The sequence below is a fragment of the Lates calcarifer genome, linkage group LG12 (genome assembly GCF_001640805.2).
Source record: "Lates calcarifer isolate ASB-BC8 linkage group LG12, TLL_Latcal_v3, whole genome shotgun sequence".
NCBI classification, from domain to species: Eukaryota; Metazoa; Chordata; class Actinopteri; family Centropomidae; genus Lates; species Lates calcarifer.
In genome coordinates this window covers 12117475-12143739 of record NC_066844.1, presented here as the reverse complement: position 1 = coordinate 12143739, position 26265 = coordinate 12117475, and the positions used below count along the sequence as shown (strand labels likewise).

Genomic DNA, 26265 nt, shown 5'->3' with positions numbered 1-26265 from the left:
GCAAAAAGTGAGCAACAGGGAGCAGAAATACCACAACGCACATACTGCCATTGGCAATGAATGAATTTACTCATAGTATTTGTTTCTGTTTGTTGACTTAATTCATAATTGTCGATCAAAGGAAGTCCAAATGTTCTTGGATAAGTTTTATGTTTGCAAAACTTTTTTCAGTTTATTGATGACCTCAAAAAGTCTGAAATAAAAGAAACACGAGACTTATCAAAGCTTCTGATTTTCCCTCTCAACTTTGGTCCCCAGTCACTCCTGCATTCCCCATCCCCCAACCCTGTTGTCTGTGTTGCCCAGACAACAATAAGGAAGCCCACAAGAATTTCTGCTTCAAACAAACCTCTCTCTCTCAAACCTGCCCTATAAATCTGTCACGCATATGGGAGAATGTGTCAAATTTATTAATAATAGAAAAGAGGAAGCAAAATAAAATTCAGTTACAAAAATTCCCTCAGTTACTTGGAAAAGTAAACTAGTGGTGCATTTGATGGTGTACTTCTCCTTTACTAGAAAGATGGAGGGGAAAGAGTGCAGAGTGGCATGAAATTTGGTGGAAAAAAAAAAAAAACCTGGTGGGATGGCACAGCTACAGGGAGGGGGGGTCTCTCTAGCCAATGGGACTGCAGAAAAGCAGCTCTGTCAGTGACATGGAGCTTGGTTTCCCCGCCCAGGGTGTAAAACAGTCTGGCTCTCAGTAACAAAACAGACAATATGAGAAACACACAGGAGTAAATTCCCAAGAGTTTTCACACACGCTCATGGTGAAGATCACTGACAACTGGCCCTCTGTGGAAGGACTTATTTCTCCGTGAGGAAGCTGAACTTAACTTCTTAACAAACATGGTGAGTCCAACAGCCACTCAATTAGCCAGAACTAAAAACAGCTTTACTCCAAAACTGTTGTTGTCATTCCAGCTAGAATTTTATTTTAAATAATTAAGAATGCAGTGTTTAAATTTGTACCACTAAATACTATTGTATTTGCTGCTACTGTTGCTCATCTAGAGGAATGTCCTTGTAGACCACCTGCTTGGATTTCACTTTAGCTTGTGGCGTCAGCTACCACTATTTCTACACACAGCCTCTTTGACCTGCTCCACTGTAGGCTGTAACCTGAGAGGGCTGATCCTGACACAGAGCTGAGAGTGAAACTTCATGAGCCTCATTAACACACAGGCCTTTAGAAGTGAGATTATCAACTCAGTCTGCTCAGAAACAGGTAATTGGGATGTTAAGCAAGAGTTGAAGACCTCAGATGTTGAAAACTGAATTACAAATTCTAAAACCAATTAATGTCTCACTCACACATCTTAAAAAGATCCTAACATTAAAACATGGCTGAGCAAACTGCTTGCATGTTTTATTCAATCTTTGTGCATATTTGTTGCATTGCTCTGTGTGTACTTTGTGTTTGAAGGACAAACTGAGGGAACCTTTTGAGCTGGTCTAGTTCCCTGCACTGGCCTGTTGAAATCTCACTTTGTGTCTCCAGCTTGATGCCTCTAACCTCAGCTCATTAACTGACCTGGATGTTACAGAGTTTGAGTTTGATTACTTGACCTAGAAATTATAAGGGGGATGTATTTGCTTTATTTCATCTCTACAAGTCAGTGTATGGGTATATCTCAGTGGGTGCACAAGCTCCCAAGAGTAATTAAACACATGGTAGCCAACAGCAAATGGGAAAATATTAAAGTTTTACAATGAGAGATTCTGCTAAAGTTTCTGTACACCTTTGTAAACTTTTGTGTCTATCAGCCCCATCAGTAGGTGGTATGGGGGTCTTTGTGTGCAAACTGTTTTAAAATAGCACTGATGTGATTAATGTATTAGCAAAGCATAATTTTCCCAGGACTTATCTGTATCTCACAGTATAAGATAATAAGTTGGGTTGTCAGGTTGACAACCTGTTTTGTGGAATCTAAGTCAGGCCTCGGCAACCGCTGGCCCACAGGCCACATAGGGCCCCTGTCCTCAACCCTCGCGGGCAGCGAGTTGATTTCCAAATATCAATAAACCCTCAAGCCTGCGATTATTTTTATAACAGAAAGTCAGTGGATGAGTCGTTACACCATTTTTTTTAGCTGCCTCACAGTTCACAGACTGCACTGCAGGAGCAACAGAGCGACTGGCTGTAAACTCTACAACCAGACCTGGTCTTAAAATGACCAATCCACAAAACTAACTGTGGAGTTAGATACTTGATGAAAATGGAGTGCAGAGCGACAGCGAGATGCAGGAACTGTGAGTCGCTCCGATTCTGACGGTGTCAGAGAGATAATTGAGCAGTGACCAAGACGCCAATTTTATATCTGTGTTTCCGCTATATACAGCAGTTAAATGGTAATGGTCCATCACGTTTTACATGTATATAGTGAATCCTGGACTGAAGCTTGACTTTCAAAATTATATCACAAATTAAATGACAGTATCTGTCAGAAAAATAACAATTAGATATTTTTTCAAAATTGTTCAGCCATAGGTGAAACTACATGTAGATTGGATGTGCAAACACTAACATTGACGTTCAAACTATTGTACACCAGCAGGAGAGGCCACAGGTATCTCATTAAGACAGAACTTCACACCAGTCCACTTCTGATCAGTCAACTTAGTGCTGATTTAAAATTATTGTGGTGGGCAGAGAAGAAATTCATTTGTGATTTTAAAGGTATCCTGTTGATTTTTTTTCTTTTTTCTTTTGTAAATTTTACTACTTTCAGTATTTCCAGACTGTGTCCTTGAGGTCTAACAAACATGTTTAATGCATCTCCTTGCTGAAAAAGCATTTGAAAAGCAATATTTTGAGCATTTTAAAACCTTAAATTTTACCTCCATGTTTACAACATACCAGCTTCATACCAGAGTTCATTCTTGATCTGGGGAACAGATCAAGAAATTTCACAAAAGGACCACTTGCTAACTTCTTCGAGGCCTTTCTATCATTAGGAAATGCAGTTCGCACAGGTGTAATGGAGATGTAATGGAGATCATGTGCCTTTGCTGCTGTATTGCTATGTTGCTTTGCATGTTACTGTTGCCAAATATTGCTCAGTGGAATGGTGTGAAGCCACTGACAGGAAACTCTACCCACACCCCCTTCTAAGTAGCACATTATGCACATTAAACAGGGTTCCATGTGTTTGTACAGAGAGAAAAAGGGAACAAAGATCTGCACTGAAAAAGAAAAACTAATCTAATCTAAACTAATTTAAAATGTCTTCACACACAGTACCAACCATTAAAAACTTTACCTTTAACATTGTAACTGTAACAGCTAAAAGTAAAGCAATAAATGACCACACAGTGCATAAACAGGCTGACAAAAGGCAGAAGATGAGACTGAGGAAGTGTGACTATAAATAAAACTGTGAGCAGTGAGATAAGTTCCTGTCACAGAGCAGTGAGCCTGCAGTGCGCCTGTTATCTACTGCTCTTCACATTGTCTGTCATCCACTCTTACTGTTACCTCTGGGAAACAAACTGTCCTGTAGATAACTTAAACTGCTCACTACAGCACATTTCAAAGTATTTCTGCTCATTCTGTTTTGTTGTTAAATACAAGAGATCTGTGGACTGCTGATTACAGGCAACCATAATCATACATTCAAATGAAGCAGAATCAGCTGCTTGTTCCATACTTTTCTGAAAATATTCAAAGAGCTGCAGCAGCAGTCTAGTATCCTACACTGTTTGATTAAAATCTGCAGTAACAGTATCACAAGTAGAAGAGTCAAACTTTCAAGCTGTTGCAGAAAAACAATTTTAAGTACTGAACTGCCAAAAGGTGTATCTTGTTTTTTTATGAATTCATCTTCACTACAACTGTAATGTACCAGTTTCTCCTGAAAACTCATTCTGTCCCTTATACTGTAAAAGTCCCATCCCATCTCCTGTGCCCCATTTATTCAGTTCCTTTTAAGTTAAACTGATTTACAAGAACTGCCAATTCAATTATTTTAATACATACAAATTGTTGTTTTTAGTGTTATGTCTCCTTTAAGATTAGTTGTCTGTGTGGAATGTTGCTTGCCCACTAAATAGTCCTAGTCCCAAGTTTTCATCAGTTGTGTCTGTTTGTGTATGAGATTTTGAAATAGTTCTCACCAGTTCCAATACAGGAAATACCAGAGCAGCTGCAGCGAGTCAATGTCACTGCCTGAATAAGTCTCCACAGCCTCTTCCTGAATTTATTTGGGTTGGAGAAAGGGTTGAAAAAGGTGATTTTCCATGGAGCATATCTGAGGATCATTGAAGATGATAAAATTGATCGACCATGAGTGAATTCCCAACATGTTGACAGATAATTTACTGGCATACCAAATGTCTCAGTGTTTTTCCCTCTGTTCGTCTGTCTTTGTCTGTCCCTTCTCCTCATCTCCCCCACCCCATTTTTGCATCTAAGATACTGTGGGAAAGTCTAATATGTCATACGCTGACATGTATGTTATAGGCTGACCTCCTGTCCAAATTCAAGAGATTACCACAGCTTTGTGCTCTTCCTCATCTTGAACACTCTGCTCCTGCCACCCTGTCTCATTTTTCTAAATTTCAGTGAATCTTTAGCCATGTGTGACAGATTTGTTCACAGTCACCATGGGTGTTGTGCTGGGTCTAGCATTTGTCTGAATGTGTAATGGATGAGGTGCTGACCTGACCCTGAGGTCATCCCCTGCCTGTCAAGGGGCAAAAGGTCTGGGTGAACCAAGAAGGTATTATTTGCGCACTGGAAAGTGCTTCCTGAACTGGTTCCTGATTTTCTGGGTCTCTGGGACTGGACAATTGTATTATGTTGACTTAACTACAGTTGACAGTTTCTGCAAGTGATATTTGAATACATGGGGAAGAGATTGCTCCTACCAACTTACCCAACAACATAACTTTTACAAAAATGGGGATTTCTATTCCTTAACACAGTCGTGAAACACCTAATAAAAGTATGTCAATAGCTGCAGAATAGTTAGATGACTTATATAGTGTATGAATAAAACACCAGCAATGATCAATTTGAATATAAAAGTGCTGTCCATAAAGTCACTTAAAAACCATTTAAAGCTCTTCAACGATTTTGACAATCCATCAGTCATTTAAAGCTTGACCATGCAACTTTTGAAAGTGGAAAAAAAGTGGAAATTAATATAGAATTTGGAAAAGAATTATGGTGGCTAATGTTTGCAAACTTCAGGTTATTATTGCTGTATATCAGTTGTTATTGAGTCAGTTTGCTTTATTAACTTTATTAATTTTATTAATCTTCTTCACTTGTGCCACTGTTACAGTAAATTTTAGCAAATGGCATTGTCACATAATTTCCACTTGGCAACATTCCCATCATTATATACTGAGTATTACTTGTCTTATTTATTCCAGCCAATAACAGTTGGAGCACTGGTTGGACTAAACAAATAATGGGAGGTTGTGATAGGCATTTGCTGTACTATTTACTATTTTCTTTCATCTTTGGACCAAATTTTCAGTTAAAAGTACTGGTGAATACAACAGTGATGTTGAGTTCAAAGGCTTGGCTGTGGTCAGGGCTATACTGTGTAATCACCTACATACAACAATGCCCTACAAAACACAACAAAGCTAAAATAGTAGTATATAATGTTTCCCTGCTTGGTGTTTGGCCTGCCAAAAAAGCAATATTAACACAATCTGACCAATCATGCCACCCATGGGTATTTATGGTTCCATTAGTATTTTAGTGAAATGTGTGTCATGAAAACAACCCAAACAATCCAACTCTAAGTCACTTAATTTGGCTTGATGTGGCTCATTGCCTGAACAGAAGCTCCTATCCCAGAGTTTTAAAGGCATTTCTTGCATTGTGTCTGGTGGGCCAATGTTAATTTGTGAACAGGATGGAGAAGAGACGTGAGAGGCGAGAGAGAGGCAGAAACAGTTGTGCACTTTAAGTGCAGAAGGCCAGCTGTCAGAGAGGCTGATCAACACAAGCAGGCGTGTGCAGGAATCTGAAAAAGTCACAGCTGAATCTATACTTGTTTCTGTACTTGGTGGTCAACGCAGACACAGAATCAGGGACACAAGTAAGTACATCATGAAGTGAGGCAGGGATTTTTCTCAGGACAAGCAACCTAAATTCTGATAATTTAATGGGTTTAGCTGTTGTTTAAACAGAGGACATATAGATTGGACAAAATTGTGTTCTACCAATAATCAGGTCACAGGCGGTTTAAATGGCATTTGTGACTCACTGCAGTTTCAGACACTAAAATTCTGCAGACTTCATGCATATCTTATTTGGATGGACAAAATACAGTGCAAGTGTGTAACAAAAGTAGAGTTTGTTTTGATGATCCTGAAATAAATCAGTTGCTAATGTCATCTTAGGATAGTATACACCAGGGATGGGCAATTTTGATGATAGAGAAGGCTGCAAAAATTTTATCCTCAGTGCCAGAGGGCTGCACCATTTTTGATTGAGTAATGAACTTAACACAGACACAAAACAATCCATAATGACACTGGGTGAAACAACTAATATACATGTTTATGCATTTCTTCACTGCCCACTATGATAGTTTTAAATCAGCACTGCGTTGACTGACCAGAGGTGGATTGGTGTGAAGGTCTGTCTTAATGAGATACCTGTAGCCTCTCCTGCTGGTGTACAATAGTCTGAATGCCAGTGTCAATTTTTGTTTATCCAGTCTACATCTATATGAGCTGGAGTTTCACCTAGGGCTGAACAATTTTGAGAAAATATCTAATTGTGATTTTTCTGACAAATATTGCAATTTAATTTGTGATATAATTTTGAAAGTCAAGCTTCAGTCCAGGATTCATGAAGGATACATGTAAACAGTGATGGAGCATTACCATTTAACTGCTCTATGTACTAATCCAAGGATGAGAATGAAAATATATGAATCCAAAATGCAAATCCAAATCCAAAATTCTAACAAAACAAACACATAATGAACCACAGAACAATCCTCACAGAACGAACAGTAGCACTATGTTCGCTTGCCTTCTTTGCAGTACACCTTACATCGGTCATACGGCTGCCTCTGGTGATTTTTCAGATGCTGATACACTGAGGGGGAATGACATGAGACTGACAGGCACACAGAGAGCCGGTAGAGACAGACACAGCTCAATTAAAACTTTGTGGGATTTGTACCAGTAGATAATACAAAATACATATACAAACCTAACTTAATGTTAGCTAATTCATTTTACCATTTCTCTCTTTTTCTTCTCTTTCTCTCTAGCCTCACCTTAGACAGGTAGCCTATTTTGCAACAAGCTTAATTATCTCTCTGACACCGCCCTCTGTTTTCATCAAGTATCTAACTTCACTCTCAGTTTTGTGGTTTGGTCATTTTAATACCACATCTGGTTGTAGAGTTTACAGCCAGTCGCTCTCTTGCACCTGCAGTGCTCTGTGCGTGAACTGTGAGGCAGCTTTAAAAAAAAGTGTAACGATTTGTCCACTGACTGTTATAAAAATTAATTGCAGTCTTTGGGGTTTATTGGTATTCGGAAATCTACTCGCAGCCCACCAGGATTGAGGACAGGGGCTGCATGTGGGCTACCAGTTGCCCATGCCTGGTGTACATGGATGAATCCATGCAATGCACAAGGTAAATCTGATTGGTGTGGTTGCTGACTCTATTTTGCCTTCATGTCTGTAGCATGACCCAGAGGATTAGGCAGGGAGTTTGCTGATGCTTGGTGTGTGTGTGTGTGTGTGTGTGTGTGTGTGTGTGTGTCTTGGGGTGGGGGTGGGCAATGAGGTCTGCTGCACAAGCCTACATCCCAACAGGTGCTGAGCATTTTGGACTCTGATGGTGAATAAGCTCTTTGTTGCACAGCAGTCACAATCAGAGAGAAGGCAGAGCCCCTGCTTATCAGCTGTGGGTCATGTGTGAGACAGTGGGTGTGTGAGGGAGTATGTGCTGTGTTTGTTTGCTCAGGGGTCTGTCTGACCATGTGTACCATTAGTAGACCTTCTATTAATATGGATGTCCAAATATTTCATTGTGAGACATGGCCAAAGGTGTTCAACCAATCACAATTCCTCAAATTTTCTGTCTGATCAGTATTTCAGAGCACAACATATTAAATGTGTGTACCCAAAGACGCAGCAAATTACTACATTTGACTTGTTTAGTTAAAAATAAAAAATTACCAAGTCCTATTATCAAAGTAGATGTCATGTCATTTGCTGTTGAACTAATGAAATATAAATCTGGTTGGGGTGGTTGCCTGATTGTGGAAACAAACAAACAAACCTTCAGCACAAATAAAGTAAATGCAATAAATATTAAACAGTTTTTGTTCACCCTCACTAATTCACACACACGCACACACTACTAGGGATGGGCATTTGAATTACTTTATGAAGTTGATTAATCAAGCCAATATAAGTGGATTAGTCAATTAGTCGTGATGTCATCATTAAGACGTGCCCTCCACCCAAACCAAAATAAAATACCTTGTCATGTCCAGTCACCTTTTTTTGCAGTGTAGTGTACAAATGCACTAACTTTGCCTCCCAAGCCCCACTCATCAACAATCCACCTCAGACTAGCGATGATGTTCTCAGCAATGTGTCTCATCTGTGCTGCGAGTCTGGAGCACAGAACCGGAAATGTTCTGGTCACTGTCCATGTAACAGCAGGTGACAGTGACATAAAACTCTGATATGAGAGCTGTCCATGCAGCTGTTGTCACTGCTACTTTGTTGACCTCCGTCAAGTTCTTTTTTTAGAGCTTTTCTGCTAGTGCTGGCTGTCAGCCGGACAGCCAGACATTAAAACATTTTCAGCAGACTACTTTCTTAATGTTTCAAGTCATGGTAACGTCACAGAACTATAATCTTAAACCAAGTGAAGGATTTTTGTCATCAGACGTCTGGATCTTAAGTAAACAGAGAAACAAGCTGAGCAAACAGTCCCTCTCAACATCCTGTGCCTGCATCACAGAGAAACATTGATTGTTTTATATGAAACTGCTTTATTGAGTGTTTCTACCAATTTTAATTACTTGGTCTGTTTTGGAATTAATGAGACCTCTGTAGATAATTCGGCTCCCAGTAAAAACTTCCTGAACGATGAACACTGAAGGAATCCTAACCTAAAAACAAGCTAAGCATCTAGCAACAACCTGACCTAACATTAGTGGCAGCTTGTTTAACAGCCCACACAGAGAAGATGTGCACTCGGCAGGAACAGAATCATAAACATTAGTTCTCTGTCTCTATGAAGTAAAACATAAATTTCCTCCCACCCCAACCAAATAAAAATTAGTCAAATAAAAACTTGTTGATTCTTTAAAAAAAAGTTGTTGACTATGTTTTGATGTGTTTCAACTAATTGACTAATCGATTATTCATGCACATCCCTAACACACACACTTGTACTTACATCTTTGTGAGGACACTCATTGACATAATGCATTCCCAAGCCCCTTACCCTAACCTTAACTATCGCAACTGAATACCTAACCCTAACCTAAACCTAATTCTAACCCTAATCGCAAAACCAAGTCTTGACCCTCAAACAGCCCTTTGAAGTTGTGAGGACTAGCCAAAATGTCCTCACTTTGTAGCATTTATAAGTACACACACACACACACACACACCACACACACACACACACACACTGCTCTCTCTGTTTCTTCATCTAATGTAAACGTCCAGCTCCAGTTTTACATTTTAATTTCCAACATTTGATTCTGCATTTATCTTTTTTTTCCTACTACTCTTTGATGCTTCTACAATTTTGCTATTCTGCTTTTGATATATTCAGCAATTTTGCTATTCTGCTTTTGATATATTCTATAGTTTTAATATTCATATGTTCTGACACTACACATTTTACTTTTGGCTTTCAACTTTTAGGTTTTTCTGCATTTCAGCAATTTCTGCCATTTTTCAGCATTGCTTTAGCGGCTGCTGATAATTACCAGATTTCATCTATAGCACAAGTTCCAGAGGTGCGTTGAGCTATATCTCTGTATTGTGTGACTCTCACGCAAGGCCAGTTTACTGCAGCTGCCTGTAGACTGGTGATTGACATCAACTCATTAAGACCTCCCCTGCTCTTTGTGCTGTTAACACACACAACCACACACACACAGACTCATGTGCTGGGAGGAGTTGAAAATCTAAAATAGAAAATGCATTTCCTGTGGAAAATGCGGGTGAATGCTAATAGCTGAATGGATCACTGAAAAAATGCTTAAATTGGCTTAAATTATTGTTGAAATGCAGAAGAAATTTTAAAAAATTGAGAGCCAAAGGTAATTGTTGAAGCAATGCTAGCAGAAAAACTGTTAAATGCAGAGGAAACAAATAAAACAACAAAGAAAGTTGAATAAGCATATATGTAAAAAGGTTAATAGTTTAAACCTTTTGATAGTTAAATGGTTTCTGTAACAGAAAGTATGCAGGAGTAGTTACAACCCAAACAGGTGGAAGCAGAAAGGAAAAACAGGTAGAATCAAAAGTTGGAAGTCAAAATGTAAACATGAAGATGGAAGCTTAAGTGCATTATATGGAAAAGCAGAGAACACAAACATGTCGTAGAATCAGCTTTAAGGTAAATAATACACAGCCAAAGCTGGATGTTGAAATAAAATGCCTGTGGGAGAAGAAATTCTTCCTATTAATATCAGATGATCTATATCTGCAGAATGTCTGACCTATAAGTGCATTATATGGAAAAGCAGAGAACACGAACATGTTATAGAATCAGCTTTAAGGTAAATAATACACAGCCAAAGCTGGATATTGAAATAAAATGCCTGTCAGAGAAGAAATTCTTTTTATTAATATCAGACGATCTTTATCTGCAGAATGTCTGACCTTCCTAACAGGAAAAATGGAAAGTTATCATTTAGGTATCATTTGTGTGTGTGTATATGTACGTGCGTAAACAGCACATTGTGTTAAACTCAACTGTCTTGGAGGTTTTACTCTGAAAATCTGTTTGTGTGTGTTTTCTATCACCAACTGAAATTAATTGCCAAGTAACTCCTGACTAAAACTGTATAAAATATGTTTAAAGTGAAAAGTGTTGAACTGTGTGTTAATCCATGTGGCTTGTATGTGGTGTGAAGACAGTCTGTAGCTGGATTTTGACAGAAAAGTAAGTCAGGAGTTTGACAAACAGCACAGACATCAGAGATCAGCTGATCACAATCACCTGTTTGTGTCCAACTGCACTCACAGGTTACTATGGTAATTGTAAGTGTTGACATGGCACTCTATGGAGTACCTGGGGGATCCTCTCAGTGCTCAGAGGCTGCTATATGGGAAACCGTAAATCGTAGGCACATCACCCACTCTAGCCAGCTCAATACACACCCATTATAAACTCAAAAACTGTCAGAAATGAGCATGAAATATAAACTGCTGCCATTCAAAAACTGTGCAAGATATCAAAAAGCTGAATACAAGCCTAATAGCTGAATGTATTGGGACTTGTTTAAAGCTTAAATTAAGTTTCTAGCTGAAAGTATACTGAACCAATTAGGTCTGAAAGAGGAGAAAGTTTTGAAGGATTTGAACATTCTGTCCATTCTTTTGAATGGGAAACTTTTTTCACAAAAAGCTGAATATCTAAAAATATTTAAATAGAAGAATAAAGTTGGGCAATGCAAGCACACTTGTCCTAAAAGAGCTGAACGTTTTGATAGTTGAAGGGTTTTTATAACTGAAAGTATGCTGATGTAGTTAAATGCCAAAAAAAGTATGGAAGAATAAGTTGAACTTATTCTACGGGAAAATGCATTTCCTGTAGAATAAGTTTCCTGCAATTCAGACCAGGTTACATCCGGAGACGAAAAGAAAAACATCTTCTGGAGACTAGTCCTGAGAGAAAGGCATCAACACCCTCAGGAGATTACACAGCTATGCAGCCTCGCATCAGCTCCTGTCCTTGATGGGGCTAGGAGCCCTGCCAGTTTAGCCGTTGGAGTGAGTCCCCAATGATCTTTATTCACAGATCTGGGGTCTCCACTATTTGTCCACTTTTGCTGACATTTAGAACAGGCTGGAAAAGTACTGAGCATATGATAATTCATAAGGAACAACTGAAGTACAACACAGGTGATCAAGATTAAAATCCAAATGAGATGATTCAAACAAGAGAACATTATCAAATTAAAAATAGCAGTGAGAAAATTTTAGTATGCAAAATTACTATGCAGAATATCAAATCACAACATTCTGTTATTCTGATCATTAACTCAAATCATTGTGAAAATTACACAAAATCTGAGTTCATCCTCTTTTCTTTCGAAGTGCACCATAGTTTTTTTTTTTTTTCAAACAACTTCAATGTCATCAAACTAAAATCCAATCCAGAGACCTGTGAGAGAGGTCTCTCTGAGACAGGTTCAGTCCCATGGAGTTTCTAACTACAGAAGCAATCAAAACTTTAATGCATGGAACAGAAAAAATCTAAATACTACCAAGTACTACCTGCAATAACTACCAAGAAGATAAACATAGGTGTCAGAAGTTTCATTAGTGTCATTTTCCATCCTCCCTCTTTCAGCCATGACCACAGGCCCCAGTGGTTGAAATCAGAGTCTTGGCTTCTCTCTTCAGGCAGCAAATCATTAAGATGTGAAACAACATGGAATTCTTTCAGCGTCTCCTTTTTTCTCTGTGTGATGAGTAATAATGAACATAATTAGCATGAAAATGGGTGAGTGTGGGGAGTATGGTGATATAGAGTACCAGCTTTGCCAAATAACAGGTGCCGTACCCCCCAGGGCGGAGGCCCTGATACACATGTCGACTGCACACCCAGACATGTTGTCGATGCCCCTGGAGGACAAACAGGAAACAGCTGGGGGTTGTCCACCCTTGGGCAATCAAGGCTAACTGTGTCAGTCAGGTTTAAAGGAACCATGTATGCCATGTTGTACCCAAATGAGCTTGTGTTCCCATGGTCCCACTGTACCCCACAAGTTGCTGTAACAGTCTGCCTACATAGTGAAATTCCTAGAAAATGGTCACTGTCAGTGAAACATTTCCTAGTGAAACAAACAATACCTCGTTGAGCAGTGGGGTTCGTTGTCAAAACAGATTTGTGGATTCCCTGTTGTGTTACATGTGTCATGTTCCAGAATCTGGCAATTGAACCTCTGTAGTTCACAATGCCAATATTGCACCTTTTCAAGTCCTCAGTCAGGTCTCCTGCAACTCTATTGATAGGGTGAAGGCTACCAATACCCCTAGGACAGGGGTGTCCAAACTACAGGCCATCCATTTTTAATTGGCCCGCAGCAAATTCCAAAAATATACCAGAATATGGCCCACACACCTGGCGGTATTCCATTTCTTGGTTTTAACTCCAGTTGGAGCTACTGAGTTGATCAAGGCAGTTCCTCTATAAAAAAAATTAAGGAAAGAAAAATTTTGCCACAGTGCACCAAAAATGACAACACCAAAGAAGTGCAAGATAGCAAGTGAGTGTAGAAAATTTCAGACATGGTGGGAAAATTAATACTTCTTTATGAAAGTCAAGGGGAAGTGTGTGTTTGATTTGTAATGAGTGTCGCAGTGATGAAGGAGTACAATGTAAGATGACACTACGAAACCAAACATCAGACCTACATGTACTACACCGGTGCGGAACGAGAACAGAAAGTTAAGCAGATGACAACTAGACTTGGGCTGTGTTCGAAACCGCATACTAACGTACTGCCTACTACATACTCAAACAGTATATACTGTATATACTGCCTACTAAATTAGCGTTTAAGTAGGTGGCCGTTCACACTGAAGCATACTACCAGTATCCCAGAATGCATTTCACACCACCAGTGGCAACAGCAACAACTGGCGGCGATTTAAAGCAAAAATTTTTCACATTTATTGATCATTTTTCTGTCCTTTTAGTACATTTATTATTTTTTTTAGGCGACAATATTGCCATATAGATTTCTAATTTGTATTCATATATTGTGTTATAAACTCCTGTTTATAAATCTGCTCTGAAGTTTTCGGAGATCTGGGGAGAGCCACTGGCTGGCCTGCCTTGTTTATTATTATCCTGGGTCCGAGGCTTCAGTTATGCCTCTCAGTCACCTGCTGTCACTCACAGCAGGGAGACGACAGAGGCGATCAGCTCGTCGTCTGCACATTATCCAGATATACATCAATTCTGGATTTCCCTCAGAAGTATTAACACACAATCAAGTTTCAATCAGATTGCTAGCTCCCAGTAAATTAATGTGAGGTCTCTTTCATTAAAATCAGTTATTATTATTACTATTATTATTATGATTCTTATATATTGCTTATAAGAAGGTCCGTCATTGTACGCAGTCTGACGGAACGCAATACATTGTGGGGCGATTGGGTATATCCAGTAAGCTCACGGTGTATACTCTGAAATTCTTGCTGATTTAGTATACATCCGGGCGTTTCTCGCATACACAAAATTTGCATACTATGCAGTGTGAACACACTACATACTAACTTTGACGTCAGACGTAGTATGAGTAGTACGTTAGTATGCAGTTTCGAACACAGCCTCGGACTTAGACAGACTTTTATTGTCATTCAGTATGCAGCAAGTGTATACAGAACGAAATTTTGTTTGCATAGGCCTCAGTTTTTTCAGTTTCAGTGCAGTGTAAATGTTTTTGCAAAAATTCTGTAAACAGAATATGAATAAATATACATAAATAATTAGATATGTACAGTAGGATTTTTGGGGGTTTATGGCGATTTTTTACAGCAGCAGTATGGATTAAATATTAACTATATAAATATCTATATAAATGTACAACAGCAGTCTAGTGTGAGACCAGCAGCACTGAGTATTTACAGACAAAAGTTGAAAAAGAATTTTTAGGTGTTTAACAGTCTGATGGCTTGGGGGACAAAGCTGTTGTAGAACCTGGTGGTCCTACACCGAATGCTGCGGAGCCTCTTTCCGGTGGCCAGCAGTCCGTGATGGGGGTGAGAGGAGTCGCTGCAGATCTTCCTGGCCCGAAACGCACAGCGGTTCTGTGCAACGTCCTGGATGGAGGGGAGAGAAGTCCTGATGATTCTCTCTGCTGTCCTCACCACTCTCCTCACATCCTTCCAGTCAGAGGCACTGTAGCCTCCACACCACACTGAGATGCAGCTGGTCAGAATGCTCTCTATGGTGCTTCTGTAGAATGTGGTGAGGATGGGTGGGGGCAGATGGGCTCTTCTCATCCTCCGCAGGAAGTATATCCGCGGTTGTGCCCTCTTCACCAGTGATGCAGTGTTTACAGACCAGGTGAGGTTGTCTGTGATGTACACCCCCAGGAACTTTGTGCTGCTGACCACCTCCACGGTTTTGTTGTTGATGAGTAGTGGAGCATGGCTAGGCCGGTTCTTCCTGAAGTCAACAGTGAGTTCTTTGGTCTTGTCCATGTTCAGGATCAGGCTGTTGTCTCTGCAATAGCCCACCAGCTGCTCCACCTCCTCTCTGTAGGCCAGGTCGTTGTCATCCCCGATGAGGCCCACCACTGTTGTGTCATCCGCAAATTTCACAATGCGGTTAGTGGCGTGCCTAGGGACGCAGTCATGAGTCATCAGGGTGAACAGCAGAGGGCTCAGGACACAGCCTGTGCTGAGGGTGATGACGCTGGAGGTGTTCTGTCCAACCCGCACTGACTGAGGTCTGTCAGTGAGGAAATCAAGCAGCCAGTTCTGCAGGTTCCGCAGCTTGCTAGCTCAACAATAGTATTTTTCCTGTGCCAAAAAAACTCAAGAAAATGCCACAATAGCCAGCTATGAAGTGGCTCAACTCATTGCCAAGCATGGGAAGGCTTTTTCAGATGGTGAATTCATAAAATAGTGCCTCACTAAAGTTGCAGGAATGATGTGCCCAGAAAAAAGTCAAGAATTCAACAGCGTTAGCCTATAAAGAAACACAGTTGTGCAGCGAATCAAAGACTTGTCAGCCAACATAAAACATCAAACGTGTGCTACTGATTTCTACTCCATTGCATGTGATGAGAGCACAGACGCCACAGATACCGCACATTTATTAATTTTTTTGCAGGGAGTTGGTAATAACTTTTGTGTTACAGAGGAGCTGCTTGATCTCAGCAGTCTAAGGACCACAACAACGGGTAAAGACATTTTTGAAGCTGTGTCAAATGCAATTGACAAGATAGGACTTAAATGGGATAAATTGTGGCAGACCTGGTGTTTTTAGTTGATCTCACTGAACACCTCAACACACTCAACAAAAACCTACATGGCAAAGACCAACTCGTACCACAGCTTCACACGGACATGAAAGCATTCTCTGTGAAGCTCCGACTGTTTGAGGCACAGTTGCGCACTTTCAATGTCGCGCACTTCCCCACACTGTCCAAAATCAGTCTGCGTCTACACGCAGACTGATTTACACACTCGCAGACTGCGTATCAGTCTCAGTAGACTGAGGTGGGACATTACAAAATGTGTTGATAAGGGTCCTGACATGAACACACCCACATGTCAATATTCACAAAAAGTTATAGCGCCACCTGCTGGCAACAGGAAATGACATGTTTTAGACTTTGATGTTCTGTTGCTAGTAGGTTGATGTGATCCACTTCCAATTTGGTCAGGAAAACCTTAAGGCCTTCATTTGATGTTCTGTTGAAGGGTGTGTCTGTGGCGCTGTGGTGAAGTTCGATGTTACACCATTAACCAGGATGTTGATGTAACTCATGGATACATTGTCTGATCTCCCCCAAACTTGACGTGCTTGATAAGAGTCCCACCCTGAAAACAACTACATGGGTCTTGCTTATGGAAGTGGCAAAATGGCTCCATAGCGCCCCTCTGGACATATTCAAAACCCCCTTGTCATTGGGCTTAGTTTGTCCGAGGTGAACAAAATTTGGAGGCATTATGTAACATGCCAAGACGCACCAAAAAGTCTCTTAACATCATGGCCTCAAAGTCGGCCATTTTGATTTTATTGCACGAATTTTGATTATTTTTCACTATTTGGGAACGTTGTATTTGATCAAACTCCTGCATATTTTATCATATCAACCTCAAACTTGGTCAGGATACTCTCAAGGCCTTTGTGATTAAAAGTTATTAAAAGATTTTGTTGATGTCGAAGGGTGTGGCCGTGGCGGCACCTCAAATTTTGATGCCTCGCCATGAAACAGGAAGTTAAGGTAACTCAGCCATACTTTCATCAGCCAATCACTCAGCCCCAAATTTCACACGTTGCTAATATTAACAAGCTAATGTTTTAGTAATGCTTCAGCAGTAAAATGTTTTTCCCATTTCTCGTGTGAATACTTCTCGTTGTGTCGCCGTAATATCATTGTTCAATGCCAAACCACTATTTATGCTGTTTAAAAGTTGTGAGTTTGAAGGAACTCTGATGAAGGAATTTTGATGACACATTTAAGGGCACTCAGAAATTCAAATGTCAAAGGCGAAAGATAGGTAAAAGTGGGATCCATCTCATCTTTCACTTCTTACATACAGGTTACCCATCAAAATACAAACTCCTTACACTCAGTTTTACTATGCTATTTCAACGCTAAAATAATTCATGACAACACTGCCAATTTTACACACACACACACGCACACACACTTATTTATTTTATTTCACAGTCTCTTTATTAGAATACAACCAGAAAACACAGAAAATGGGTATGCAGTATTAAAACATTATATAATTCATGATTCATTATAACAAATTGGACAAAACAGCTTCTGCAGGCTAAAGTGGCAAGTATGCAATTTGACCCCTTACACTTGAGTTATAGCAGGAACCTGGCTTTCTTAAACCTCAGTGGAACATAACCCTAATTAATGTCAGTGCTAATGTCCTACTATTTCATGCTGTGAAAAAAGTATCAAGTGGTATGAGGTGTGAAGGTATGAAGTGCACACTTCTTAATGGCAAATCAACAATCAGTGATCTCTGTGTAGAGATAATACAGCATTAAGAATGACCAATGTGGTAATGTGTAGATTTCAGTTGTGTGTGTGTGTGTGTGTGTGTAACATATGTTGTGTTTAACTCAACTGTCTTGGAGCTTTTACTTTGAAAATCTGTTTATGTGTGTTTTCTATCACCAACTGAAATTAACTGCCAAGTAACTCCTAAAACTGCTCTAAAACCTGTTTTAAGTGAAAACTGTTGAACTGTGTGTGAATCCATGTGGCTTGTATGTTGTGTGGAGGCAGTTTGTAGCAGGGTTTTGACAGAAAACTAAATTGATAAACAGCACAGACATCAGAAATCAGATGATCCAAATCACCTGTTTGTGTCCAACTGCACTCACAGGTTACTATGGTAATTGTAACTGTTGAGTCTCTACAGAGTCCGATTTAGCTCTGGCCACCTCTTGAACTCCTCATATTATTTCAAAAACTGTAACTCCTATTGATGAAAGCTCCAGGAGACTCTACTGAACACAGACGTGTCATTTGTGTAGAGAAAGTGAAAAATGACCATAGTGTTTGGGTGTTATCTGAAGAGAGCTAATGAAGATCAATGAAGCAGTTTAGGGCTCCTTTGCTGATCAGAAGCTTCTACCTCAAAAACCATGACAGAGCACAAAAATATCTACAAGTTGAGGTATAAATTGCATGTGAGAAGTGAAAGATGTGGGCAGGAGAAGAACACAACAATTTCAGAAAAAGTTGAGGGGCTGAAAACTAGCCTCTATCCTCTCCATTACACACCCATTATACACTCAAATATAAATATAAAATTGTGATTATTCAAAAACTGTATAAGATAATACAAAGCTGAATACAAGCCTAATAGCTGTAATGATTGAATTTCTTGATGAAAGTATGCTGAACTAGAACATTATGTCCATTCATTTGAATGGGAAAAAAAATTGCAGAAAAAGCTAAACATTTTTAAAATTATAAGTAGTAGAAAAAAGTGGAATTCAAGCAGGAATGCCCTAAATGTGTGGGACTGGTTAGATGCCGTACGGAAGAATAATAAGTTTAAGAATAAAGATTAGAATAACTATAGTGATCAGCATTCACACTAATAAAGATTACAACAACTATAGTGAAGTGAACTGAAGAATACAAATGGAGAGAAATGAGCTTTCATTTGCACAAGTCAATGTATATTTAGAGTGATATAAGCCTGTAAGAGGAAGCTTTGAAGAGACTTAGTTTTTCCATTTATCTCTCAATGGGAAGCACAAATAGGAAGTGAAAATAAAGAGATGTCAAATAGATAATGTCAAAAGATGTCAGTCAGTCAGTCAGTCAGATGTCAGTTTGTTTCACAATCACTCTTACAGTAGGGGAAATGGGACTTTGCAACATTTAGTTGTGTTAATTATGATTTATGAAATGACTGTAAGATGTTTCCATGTGAATCTGACTATGACTCAGGGGCGCAACTTGTAGCAACATTATACAAGAGGAAATGTTGTAATTAGGCCCATGGCAGCAAAAAACGAGACATGCCATATTCAAAAGTGTAGTTCAGGATCTGCAGAAGAGATTGTATTCCAGATCAAAGCAAGTTTCAACTAAAAACATCAATTTAAATGGATAAAAACTGTGCAAATCATAATCTAAACACTGACCATATAACTGTTGCATCTGAAGATTCTTGGAGCTTGTCTATATATCAAATATCTTACTACTGTAAAGGTATAAAGGTGACACATGGTTATGTTTTACCTCCTAATCGTTATTTTCGTTTTCTCTGTTCTTTATTTTAGAGCAAACTTGCCAAAGCCCTGTATGATAACACTGCAGAGTGTGCAGATGAACTGGCCTTCAGAAAAGGAGACATTGTTAAAGTGGTGGATCAATATGTGGCTGGCACCAGTGGATGGTGGATGTGCTCTCTGTTTGGACAACATGGCCTAGCCCCTGCAAACAGACTGCAGCTCTTACCACAAACTGGAACCACTGCAGTCTCCTTACACCATGCCTTGGAAAAACCCAAATTAATTGATTCTAGAACTGATGACAGAATGCTAAATATCTACCAGATCCCAAGTGTACCTGGACCCTCGAGCAGTCCAGCTTATGAGCGTATGGACATGATATACAAGGTCCCATCCACTCCTTTGTCAACCTCAAAAAGTACAATGTCAACACTTAAGCACACCACAGATGGACCTGAGGGAGACAAGGTACAACATGTTTTTTTTCTATAAATATTAGTCTGTGTTTATGTAGAAAAGAGAAAAAACTTGAATATAGATGTTAATCAGTCTATTGCTCCAAGGTCAAAGCTGGCTCTTCTTGAAAGTGTTAACGCTTATGATTAGAGGTTGACTGTTGCAGAAATGCAATGCTGTGAAACCCCTGCTGACAAAAGAGCTTACAGATGGGGACCATGGGCCTCTCCATAGAGACAGACATACAGCCCTGGGGTCTTTATGGGCCTGTAAAAGACAAACAGACACAAACATCAGACACTTTTAACTGCAAACAGCAGCCCATGCCACCAGAGACCTCAGAAAGACAGCAGTATCTGTATGGGTGCCTATGTGGCAGAAAGTGGGGAGAAATACATCCAGATGTTTACCATTTCCTCTCTTGTTCCCTTTTGCAGTAGCCACCTAATATTCAATGAGCAGCATGGTTTCTGTTATAGAGCTGCCTTAAATGGCATGCATGATGAGGTTCTCTTGCACTCTCAACAGGCTTCAGAGCAAACACTGTCCCTATAAATGCATTGATGAAGAGGTCAGTGTGATAGATGCTGCTTTGATTAAAGCTGTTGCCAGTCAATACCAGTATTACAGTCTGTCTGTTTTGTCTACAGGCTTCATTCTTCAATACTGTGTCCAGTCCAAAAGGGGAGGTTTATGATGTCCCAAGCCAAGGAAGACGAGTTTCTCTTTTCACTGTAAGCTCCTAAAAAAATTAAAATAAATAAACACAACAAAAAGGAGCAAAAGCAGAGACTATTTGTAGATATACTGTCATTTGAGTTGGTATTGATCTGATATATTTATTGTTATTATGATGTTCTATTTTCAGGCATCAACAACTCCAAGTTATACTGCGCAAAAACACTCACTGATTCCCATTACAGAGCTGGAGAGAAGATTTGACTCTGCAGAGAGTTTAAGGTGTAGCAGTCCAGGAGACTCTTATGTAAGTTTCAGACATTTAGGGGAACAAGGAACCTATGATGTGCTCACTTTGAAATGCAGTCTTCTTTTTAAACATTTTGTACATATTCTTTATTATTTTATTAATTTAGTTAACGGTTCAGTGTACTTGAAGCAAACCAACAACATGTCTACATGGACCATGTAATGAAAGCAGCAGGTTAGCAAAGCAGTAGCAGCTTCAGTCCTTCATCTGTGTCTATACAGGATGCGTTCTGGCACAGTATTGGGTGTAGGTCACCTGTGTTTTGACAGCACTCACAGCCTGAGTCACAATCACTGTATTACATGTATGTAACTGAAGAAAATAGATTTGAAGTGTAAAATCTATGCTTCAGGTTGTGTTTTGTGTGCATATAGCATGAGTAAATCATGAGTCATTATGCAGCCTGTGTAGGTAGCTGAATTAATGAAAATAGAAGCGTATCCGTTCCATCAGACATGACGCATTAGACAGGTGACTGAAAAACATGGCTGAAGAGACTCCTGCGTTGACTTCTGTAATTCACACCAAGTGTTGCCTGACCATTCCCAAACACAAAAATGTTTAAACCTGTTCCGATGGTCTACACTCAAAAGTGGCATTAATAGCTTCCTCCTCACTGCATCAGACTGTCTTCCTAATATCTTTCCAAGAGCCCACTGTGTTTGCTTTTTATTTTTAACACAATGAATCACACACTTTTGGATAATCTTTTCTTGAAGGTATTCATAATGTTGTACTTAGCTCTGCACATGAAAAGTGAGAGAAAGTAATTGTGTGACAATTGAAAAAAGAATGCTTGAGAGAGAAATTTAATCAGTGACAGGGCCCTCAATCCTGACAGGGTTTGAGCCAGGGACCTGTTCTTTCTGCATAACTGATATTGCCAACCTTGTTCTTGTACACAGGTATATGCAGTTCCACCACCTTTGCTTCAGGACCCAAACTATGACATCCCTGTTCCTTCGCCCACAGAAGCCCGACAGAAAATGATTGGTGGATACAGTACCCTTCCCAACCCCCACAAGCCAGAGTGGATCTATGATGTGCCAGTGGGTCCTGAAAAATCAAGTCCACCTCAAGGCTCCTATGACACCATGCCCCATAAAGCTGTATCTAGGCAGCTCTATGACACTCTTCCGGCACAAGCTTGGCTTACACAAAGAGGCTGTCCAACTCTCTCAGTTTATGATATACCAAAACCCAATACTCTTGACATCCCGAGTTTGCCCAAAGTGCCTCCAGTGGTCCCAATTTATGACAACCCCCCAAATCAGACATTTACAGAAGAGTCAGTCTATGCTGTTCCACCCCAAGAGGAACCCCTCACCCAAGTTTTCAGTGATCCACCCAGTGATTATATACCCCTAGAGTGCAGAGGTGACTCAAGCAATGTTCATGAACACAATAGGGCATGCCTGCAGCGGATGAGGAACTTTCTGGCCCATACATCTTTCCATGACCTTCCAGGAAGCGGGGAGTCAATGGCACAGGAAGACAGTAAGAGAGGAAGAATCCTACATCTCTCAGCAGCAGACAGTCAAAGAATTAGCACGGCCTCCAGCTCTTCCACTAGCTCCAGTGACTCTCTGGCTCTGAGCTCATCCTCTCCAGAACCTCTGCGAGAAGTCACGCTCGGCCAGGATGAAGCCTGTCACAGACTTCTGGAACTGCAGGAGTCCATCTGCAGAGCTGTGCCCCAGCTCATGGAGTTTGTCAGCTATCACTGGAGAAGTAAAGAGCATTTGCAGAAACACTTGAAGGAGATCAAAGAAGCAGCAGAGGAAATTGCATGTTCTCTGACATGCTTCCTAAACTTTGTCCTGGACGTTAAAGGTAATGCCCGTCGTTTGACTGATGCCAACCTTCAGACAAGGCTCCATAAACAGCTTTCCATCATAGAGGACTCAGGTGTGATCTTACAGCAAACGATGAGTGCTTTAAACATGGCTGGCTGGTCCCTCAACAAACTGTGCCAGAACCCGGGACAGGTCCAGACACCTGACCAACTGGAGCGCTTTGTTATGGTGGCACGCACCATCCCAGAGGACATCAAACGCCTAGTGTCCATCATCATTGCCAATAGCAAGCTTCTGTTTAGACCTTCTCAGAAAGATCCAGATCATCTCAACACCCTAAGTCAACCAGAGACAAGGGAAAGTCCTAACAGGAGCAAACAAGGGGGGGACTTAGAGGAAGACGACTATGTAGAGCTACAGGTAAATGATTTTGATCCTCTTCATAATATACAGGCAGATGACAAATTTAAGGAAAAACCAACATCAACCCCAGCATGTCTTAGTAAGGTGTTAGGCCACCCTGTGCTGCCAGAACAGCTTCAACTCACCTTTGCATTGATTTTACATTCTCTGGAACTCACTGATGGTTTTTGTTGTTAGAGTGTTGTCTAACAAGTTAGGTCAAAATCTCCCTTAGGTGTTCAACAGCGTTGAGATCTGGTGACTGTGAAGGCCATAGGATATGATTCACATAATTTTCATACTCATCAAACCATTCAGGGAACCTTCATGCCCCATGTGGATGCATCTGCATTGGCTATATTTCTTTCTATATTTTTATAGTTTTTTCCTTCAATTTTTCATCTGTCTGTAGGTTAGTATGGCAAGTGGATGAGCTTTAAACTAAGAAAAACCAATGCATACTTAGTAATGTAATGTTTTGCCTCGGACTTCTCAGACTAAGAATGAATTTGAAAAGCAGCAAAAGAAAATGCAGAAAGAACCAAAAGAAAATGTCACATCAGTCTCTATCAAGGCACAGGTGAGAATCTCCTGTTAACGCAAGGGATTTGTTCTTGCACAAAGAGATGAAAACAAAAAAGGTTTTATTTTTATATTTCTATCTGCAACGTACCTACCCTGGATTTAAGGCTTACCTTATTGTCAATATAGTTAGTATAAGACATGATGTGTTGCCATCTTCACCTTCTTTGCTCCATTTCTCCACTACTCAGACTGATAACAAGCGTCATTCCTCTGAGTCCAGCAGTGGCACTGAGGAACATCGATCATCCTCCCTGTCAGAGCACTGTCGGCTTTACTTCGGTGCTCTCCAGAAGGCCATCGGGGGATTTGTGGGCAGCCTTCAAGATGGCCAACCACCAGAGAAATTCATCTCACAAAGTAAGCTGGTGATCATGGTGGGCCAGAGACTGGTGGACACACTATGCAGGGAGGCTCAACATGGAGGGTCCAGCCAGAGCCTCCTGTGTAAGAGCAACCACCTGTGTGCTCTCCTGAAGCAGCTGGCTGTGGCAACCAAGAAGGCAGCGCTGCACTTTCCAGATAAGCAAGCTCTGCATGAGGCTCAAGAGTTTGCGAAGGAACTGGCCCAAAGAGCACAGCACTTTCGGATATCACTTGACCTCTGAGAGCGCACATATCAAGCATATTTGATTTGTTTATACAGCAAAAAACATGAGTTTATTCATCAGTCAATTAGCTATCTATTTGTTTGTTCATTCATTTAATATTCAACTGCTATGAAGCTTCACTAACCAAAAAGGTTTTTGCTTTTAGCTGGTTGTTTTTATCATCACGAATGCAGGTCCAGGTCAAATGTTAATAATGTTAGGAAAAGCAGCTGGGACAAGCAGAACAATTCAAATAAGGAGCTGTATTTATACTAGAATATAAGACTTCTACACAGTGGAGTTCCAAAATGAACCAAATTAGAATACTGTATTCAAGCCTATTTTACAATATAATTTTAAAATTAAGCATGAAATATGGTGTGTCTTATACAATTTGCAACAATTTTATATTGTTTGAATATTGTCTGTTATGTGGATGGTTTTATGTATTTTTTATGTATTTTATTCTTATTTGTGTAAGAGGTATACGCTCCAGGGTAGTAGTTAAGTCTCCTTTTTGTGAATATCTGAGCAAATGTTCTAAAAAATGTTTTATGCATTCCCAAATTTTTCTCAACAAAAGACTGAGAATGACGCCTGTTGGATTTTTTATTAATATTAAAATTAAAAACTGAAAACTTTTTTTTTGTTTTTTTAATGCCTATATGAAGTATACATGAGGAAGGGATATTTATTTAGTCATATTTGGAGAATACTATAAATTTAAATGCTATTTTGCAGAGTACTACTTAGCATGTGAAATGGTTATTATCTCTTCTTCTTATGATCATCATTTTATCATCAGTCCACCCCCAATTTCCCTCACTTTTGTCCTTCTCCCTCTTTTTACATATTCCTAAGTCAAGAAAACAAATGTCTTCATAAGAATGCAGTTTACCTCCTTTTCCCCAGACCCATAGTGTGTCATATTCACATATTTGTAAATGTGTTCTATTCTCCTCAAAATAAGATCCTGTGGGAAATGAAGTAAAACTTTCTAAAGGAATATTTACAAATAAATGAATTTAAATTGTATCATATCCAAAACTATTGTGTTTCAGCACACCCCCACAAACAATTAGAAGAAATTTGAGAATCTTTAAAATATTTAAAACCACTGTTAGGAATATTGTCATTGTGTTTAGTGCTCACATTGAGTTAAATACACATCATCATTTTGTACTGAAGCAGCTGTAACACATGCTTCCCTCCAGACTCCAATGGAAATTTCGCCATTAAAATCCAACTGGCAAGCTTCCGGTTAAGACTTGGTAGAACGAGATGTAAGTAAATGATTGATTATATTACTGTCCCATATTGGTGTGTGTGTGTGTGTGTGTGTGTTTTGTAATATGTTATTTTCCATAGATGAAACTGTGGGTCTTGGCAGTGATTAATTTTATCCACAGTAAATAAAACTGTGTACCTAAGAGAGCCACACCATCTGGCCTCACTGACTTCAGGCTGCTCACACTCACTCACTGGGCAGGAGTCAGAATACAGGGGATTAATAGATAACTTTGTGGAGTAGTGCAACAGGAATAATCTGCTCCTAAATGTCAACAAGACCAAGGAGCTGGTGGTGGACTTTAGGAGGACTAGGACTGTGACCAGACCCATAACGAAATATCTGTGTGTCCACTTGAATGACAGACTGGACTGGAGCACCAACACTGATGCTATGTACAAGATGGAATCTATTTCCTGAGGAAGCTTAGATCCAACAAAATATTGGAGATCTTCTACCAATCTGTTGCTGTGCCATTTACTTTGCTGTAGTCTGTGTATAATCTATA

The 26265-nt window shown here is 39.8% G+C and overlaps 1 protein-coding gene across 6 annotated transcripts; it reads left to right on the top strand.

The window, feature by feature from the left end:
- The first annotated feature begins 686 nt into the window (after nt 1–686).
- On the top strand, nt 687–25504 carry cass4 (Cas scaffold protein family member 4). Of its 6 annotated transcripts, none has more exons than XM_051074664.1 (8): nt 687–852; nt 1115–1228; nt 19704–20123; nt 20762–20845; nt 20980–21096; nt 22005–23315; nt 23794–23877; nt 24071–25504. In XM_051074664.1, the coding sequence occupies exons 3-8, from the start codon at nt 19824–19826 to the stop codon at nt 24485–24487; spliced, it is 2313 nt and encodes a 770-aa protein (XP_050930621.1). In that variant the 5' UTR covers nt 687–852; nt 1115–1228; nt 19704–19823; the 3' UTR covers nt 24488–25504. The 6 variants fall into 6 exon arrangements, with proteins under 6 accessions (XP_050930621.1, XP_050930620.1, XP_018537005.1 ...); XM_051074663.1 differs by having other exon boundaries at nt 1091–1228; XM_018681489.2 differs by lacking the exon at nt 1115–1228.
- Nucleotides 25505–26265: the final 761 nt, after the last annotated feature.